The following is a 5,259-nucleotide window of genomic DNA, read 5'->3' as shown; positions in this document are numbered from 1 at the left end:
GGCTCGGTGTAAAAATCTTTACATGGTTGATTAGGTTTCAATGAGGGTCTTGTGTTCGACTCAATAAGGGAAGTTTTAGTTTGTTTTCGTGGGTGGATGTTTCTAGAGTCCCCTTAAAACGCTCTGCCGACGATATAATAGCCTGTTTGAAGTTCCTCATTTCCGAAAAAGGTGGGACCTTCGTAGAACCTTGAGTTTTAAGTAAGAAAGACTTGTCACTATAGCGCCAGGTCTCACCGATGGCACAGACCACATTTCACGGATTTGCTCTCTGAGTGACAGCCAGAAACGCCCCACCAAAGCTCGAGACGGGTGGTTGTTTTGTTAATCACGTGCTTGGCGCCAGCATAATTTCATTAATTAATTCACGCTCGGAGGCAAACCAAGAATCATCTGGTCTTCATTAAGACGACGTTTAAATCATGTTAAATTCATTAGCACTTCTGATGAAGAACCTGTATGATAATTATTAATTGTTAGTTTTGAAACTTTGAAACACATGATCGTTGTCGACGTTAAGAAAACGACTGGGATGACCCCAGCCCAAGTTCCTAAAATGTTTTCTCAGGAATGAAACCGATACTGGGGTCGTGCTCTTAAGAAAGGCGGGGGAGACACACTCGGGAATACGGCTTGACCTGGAAAGTTGCTAAAGAGAGAGGACGAGAGAGCACGTCAAGTGGGTCACTCGGTTCTAACAAGATCAGTATGTGCTCCGGCAGTTGTAGGAGATAGGAGGATGTCCTCATAATGTCAGTGCTGAAGTACGATCTTTCTTTTATAACACTGATGTCCTCAAGAAGCCATACGAGTTACACATTAGTTACTCATTGTCCCCAAAGACAACAGTGTATCTGTGACAATGGGACAAAGAGGCGAGTGGGTGGGACGTATTAGGAAGACAATGGCCGGCAGATTGTGTTTGTCTTACCGCATGTGTCTTGCTGTCGCCAGCGGTATAGACAACAGCGTGACTGGCCCGCCCCTGCACGGTGGGGGTTCTGCTCCCTTAGGTGAAGTTTGGGGACCTGGACAAAAGATAAATCAACAAGTAACGAGGAGCGTAAATAGCTGTGCTCGCGAGCGGTCTTCAAATCTGTGACAGGTTGGCACACACTTGCGAGCCGTCTATGAAAATATTACATGTTTATACAGCAAATCCTGTTGGCACCCAAACATAAAACAGATACCTAAAATGTACCACATTTTCATTCAATGACAAGGAAACCATAACCAGCAATGCCCCATTCATAAAGTCCAAAGTAGACAATATTGAATTGTACCGTATATCTAACTTAAGTGGAAAGCAAGGATAGCAATAAAATTATCCTATTTTCATTCAATGACAAAGGAACCATAATCAACAATGTCTCATTCATAAAATCTCAAGTAGACTATATTGAATTGTACCGTATATCTACCTAAAGTGGATAGCAAAGATAGCAAAAAAAGTAAAACATTTTCATTAAATGAAAACGGAACCACATCCAGCAATTCCCCATTCATAAAATCCCAAGTAGACTATACTGAATTGTACCTTATATCTACCTAAAGTGGAAAGCATTGTGATGTTCACAATGCTACACAACACATTACACACAGGGCAGGATTTGGAAACCCAATTCTGATGTTATCTCATGGCGGTTATGACATGATAGGATATACTAGTCAGGATACAATGGTGAAGTCATGCAAGTAAATGTGCCTTGATAAGGGATGTAAGCTATCGGCGTGACCTTTTCTCATAATTGTTGCTTCTCAGTAGCTAGCAGTGGTGCCTTGTTATTAGGTATATTGGCTTCTGTGGGTAACAGTACTAACACGAAAATGGAGGACACAAAGTCAAACTGTATAAATGGTTGACTGAACTTGACTCCAAGCCAAGCCTCCTTTATTTGATGGAAGTTTTTCTTGAATTCTACAACATCTTGCTGTATCTATTGTATGTCTCACAACTACCTGTGATAGAATCGTTGTGGACAGCTTACTGACTTTCCTGCTGTTATTCTAATAAGGAAACGGGAACTTGAATTAATCTGGATTAGGAAGTCTGCACTAGACTGGTATGGGTTGACAAAAATTGGCCAAATTGGGTAAACGGTTTACCAGATTGTCTCTCTTTGGCTACCTTTCTATTACACAACAACCAAAATTGGATTTGATGTACAATATAAGAGAATGATTCAAAAGACAACAAAAAACACAAAGCATAACAAAGATAATTTATGACATTCATTGAGTGAAACTGTTGGGAAAGTGCTAAAATCAACAGCATTTACAAAATTTCTACATTTTCTAAAGCCACTTTGAAAAATTAGTCTGGCAGAAAGTAGGATTATGTATGCATGTGTATACATGTACCAATGTATTCATGTATGTTGAGAGGATTACCTCAGCCCCCCCTAATGAATGTACATCTCTGTGTTTCCCCACAGGTGAACAGACCCCTGACCATGAAGAAGGACGGCATCCAGACACGTAACAGGAAAGTGTCCAACAAGTCCAAGAAGAAGGGGAAGCAGGACGAGCTGAACCTCATGAAGTCGGACGACAAGCTGACGGCCTTCACGTCCATGCCGGTAAACTCCCCGCCCTTCTCCGACTGCGGCGCCAGCCTGAGCGCGACCATGCCCCACATGAGCTACGTCCCCTCCAACTACACCAACCACCACATGATGTCCCACCCCTCGCACATGCACCCCAGCTCCGGACTGTCCCTGGGCCACCACCCCCTCCACACGTCCTCCAGTATAGTGGGTGCACTGGCGTAAGGAGCACGCGCTCCCCGACATATACCTCATCCCTGCAGTGAAAAACTAAACTTTACCAAATGAGGGTCATGCCACCGTGCACGTCTGAGTTTCGCAGGGGTGCCCTGTAAAATTCAGAGGTGCCCTGGCATGATTTGAGAAACCAAAAATCCATTTACATGTCCCCTTTGTGACGTTGGACTTGATGATACAGTATTTCCCATTATTATACCATGTTGCATTAATAAACCGGCTATCGCCATGCAGTGTAAAGCCTACCAAACCAATGAGAACCCTTGAGAGAGAGCACATACAGAAAGTTTTATATAGTGTTAGTACGTAGCTCCGAATGTTGTTGGCCTTGTGAAAACACCCACCTTTACCAACCAATGCCTCCAGCTTCAAGTCTTGAGCTCTCAGGCAGCTGCCTCATGTAAACTCATTCCACTTCTGTGAAGAAACAAAAGAGAGTCATTTCAGGAATATTTCACGTTGTAGAGGCACTATGCTGAACACAGTATAGCTTCTGTGGGCATGTTAGCAAAATCTGAAGCCAGATAGTTTGTAATCGAAAACATTGATCCCAACGTTGGTTTGGTTTGGGGTGAGATTTTAGGTATACTCTCTACAGATGGGCCCACATTTCCATCATGTACCATTCCATGTAATTCCATGACATTCCCAGGATAGCCATACATATGTATTTGTTGCAGGACCGAAAATGTTCTGTGTAAAGTTTCTCCATTTATTCTGCACGTATAGTGGTTGTACATGACGACTTATTGTTGCTGTGAGCATGATGATGATGTCTTGTAATGTCTTGACGATTTCGAAGTGCAGAAACTGTAGATATTAGTACCTAGGATACCTTGTACAGACAGAGAGGGGCTTATTATTAACAAGCCCAGATGTCAGAGTAGGCTACCGAAGTATAATATTGATGTCTGGGTTGAGTTGTGTTACAGAATCTCGAAGCATGCCTAGTTAGATTGTTGTCTCTCTATGAGGAGAGTTTTCCTGTGTTGTGAAAGAAAGATATCTTTGTAATCATTGTATAGAACACTTACATTGTTATTTATGCTGTATCTAGAGAAAAAGGGTTAGGTAACGTGTGTCGTAGAAACTAAGATCACCGAAAAATTGTTAAGAGTAATAGTTATCCCTCACGAAGGTATATTTTTGTATTTTCCTTTTTGATTCATCATCCTATTGTTAAGTTTCTGTATGCAGTGTTTGGTGACTTCCCGTTTGAATCGTGAAAAAAAAACGAAATGTCGCAAAATTATACAGGAATCAGTGAAAAGAGAATAGCAAAGTGAGAAACATTTTCTCAAGAAAGTGAACCCAGGGAAGATGTTGGTGAAGACAACCGTGTGTTACTCCAAGACAAATTTCTGTCTTGTCTTCTTTAATGTAAATAGTAGTGTCTAAACGCAGCACAATTGTAGCCATGAAGTTGTTCTATTTAGTTCACCTTTGTTTTTTGGTTTTGTTCACTTGTTCTTCCAACATGCTGTGCAATATATCCAGTATTTTGACTATCATAGAAAAAAAAACAAGCAAGAGAAGTCAGGTTTTTTTAAAAGGTGTCATCTGCACCAAGAGTTCATAGCCATATGTATTGTATCCCCTACCTTGTCCCAATGATACCAACTAAATTATTTAAATGTCTTGTATGTACAATGCCTATTTGTACATGTATGGAAGAAATTGTGACTTATTAAAGGCTGCTGGTTAAGCTGTATACAGACATTTCGTCTCCGTCTTGTTCCTTGCTGAGGTCAAATGAGGTCAGGTGATATTTCTAAAGGTTATTTGAGCGTGAGTCAGTATGACGCATTAACCTGGTTGCCAACAGTGCTTGGTGACATGTAGTGGAAGGCTAGCATGGTGATTAATGATAATTATTACCAAGAAAACTCTTAAGTTGTGTTGACCTTTGAAGCTATAAACTATCAAAATAGAAACAACAAATCACTACAAAAATTCACAGAAGAGTGTAGCTTTCTATTAGTTGTAACAGTCTATGACAACCTTGTAAAAATGTGGATAGTATTTGAAGTAGTGCCAGTACAATCTTGCAAGAGCCAAGAATAGTTGGTGATTCATAAACAAAAGCAACTGTGAGTTAATGTCAAGCGTCATGGAGTGCCACCCCTCTTCAGTTATTTACTTGACTTGTTGGGACCCCGGTATTCTTGACTTGTCTGACATGACTATTATGGCGGTGTCACCGCTGTCAGCTCTACAATGGCCCCGACCCTGACATGGAGACAGGCGGCAAGTCTTGCCCAGGGGGCTTTTCCGACACAACGAGCGAAGTGACACCGCAGGATTATCAAAAATGCACCGCATAAATCAACCTGGGGATGCACAAACTATTAACATGTTTTAATCTCCACACTCACTAAAGTTGTGAGTGTTTCACCCCTTTTAAATTTGTTCTAAGAACTGAGAATAGAAGGTAGGACACACATGTAGTGAAGGCAAGGCCAGAGCCGCTAATTAC

The 5,259-nt window shown here is 41.4% G+C and overlaps 1 protein-coding gene across 5 annotated transcripts in view; it reads left to right on the top strand.

Moving 5' to 3' along the window:
* The window catches only part of LOC118416769 (endothelial transcription factor GATA-2-like), a 14,787-nt gene extending 10,285 nt beyond the window's left edge, over positions 1-4,502 (top strand). For all 5 annotated transcript variants that reach the window (XM_035822009.1, XM_035822004.1, XM_035822008.1 and 2 more), the window contains one exon: positions 2,436-4,502. In XM_035822009.1, the coding sequence (XP_035677902.1) occupies positions 2,436-2,771 (336 nt within the window). In that variant the 3' untranslated portion in view covers positions 2,772-4,502. The remainder of the gene's footprint in view (positions 1-2,435) is intronic.
* The last annotated feature ends 757 nt before the right edge of the window (positions 4,503-5,259 follow it).

The sequence above is a fragment of the Branchiostoma floridae genome, chromosome 5 (assembly GCF_000003815.2).
Source record: "Branchiostoma floridae strain S238N-H82 chromosome 5, Bfl_VNyyK, whole genome shotgun sequence".
NCBI classification, from domain to species: domain Eukaryota; kingdom Metazoa; phylum Chordata; class Leptocardii; order Amphioxiformes; family Branchiostomatidae; genus Branchiostoma; species Branchiostoma floridae.
Note: the sequence above shows the minus strand (reverse complement) of the source record. Positions and strands in the feature narration are given on the sequence as shown.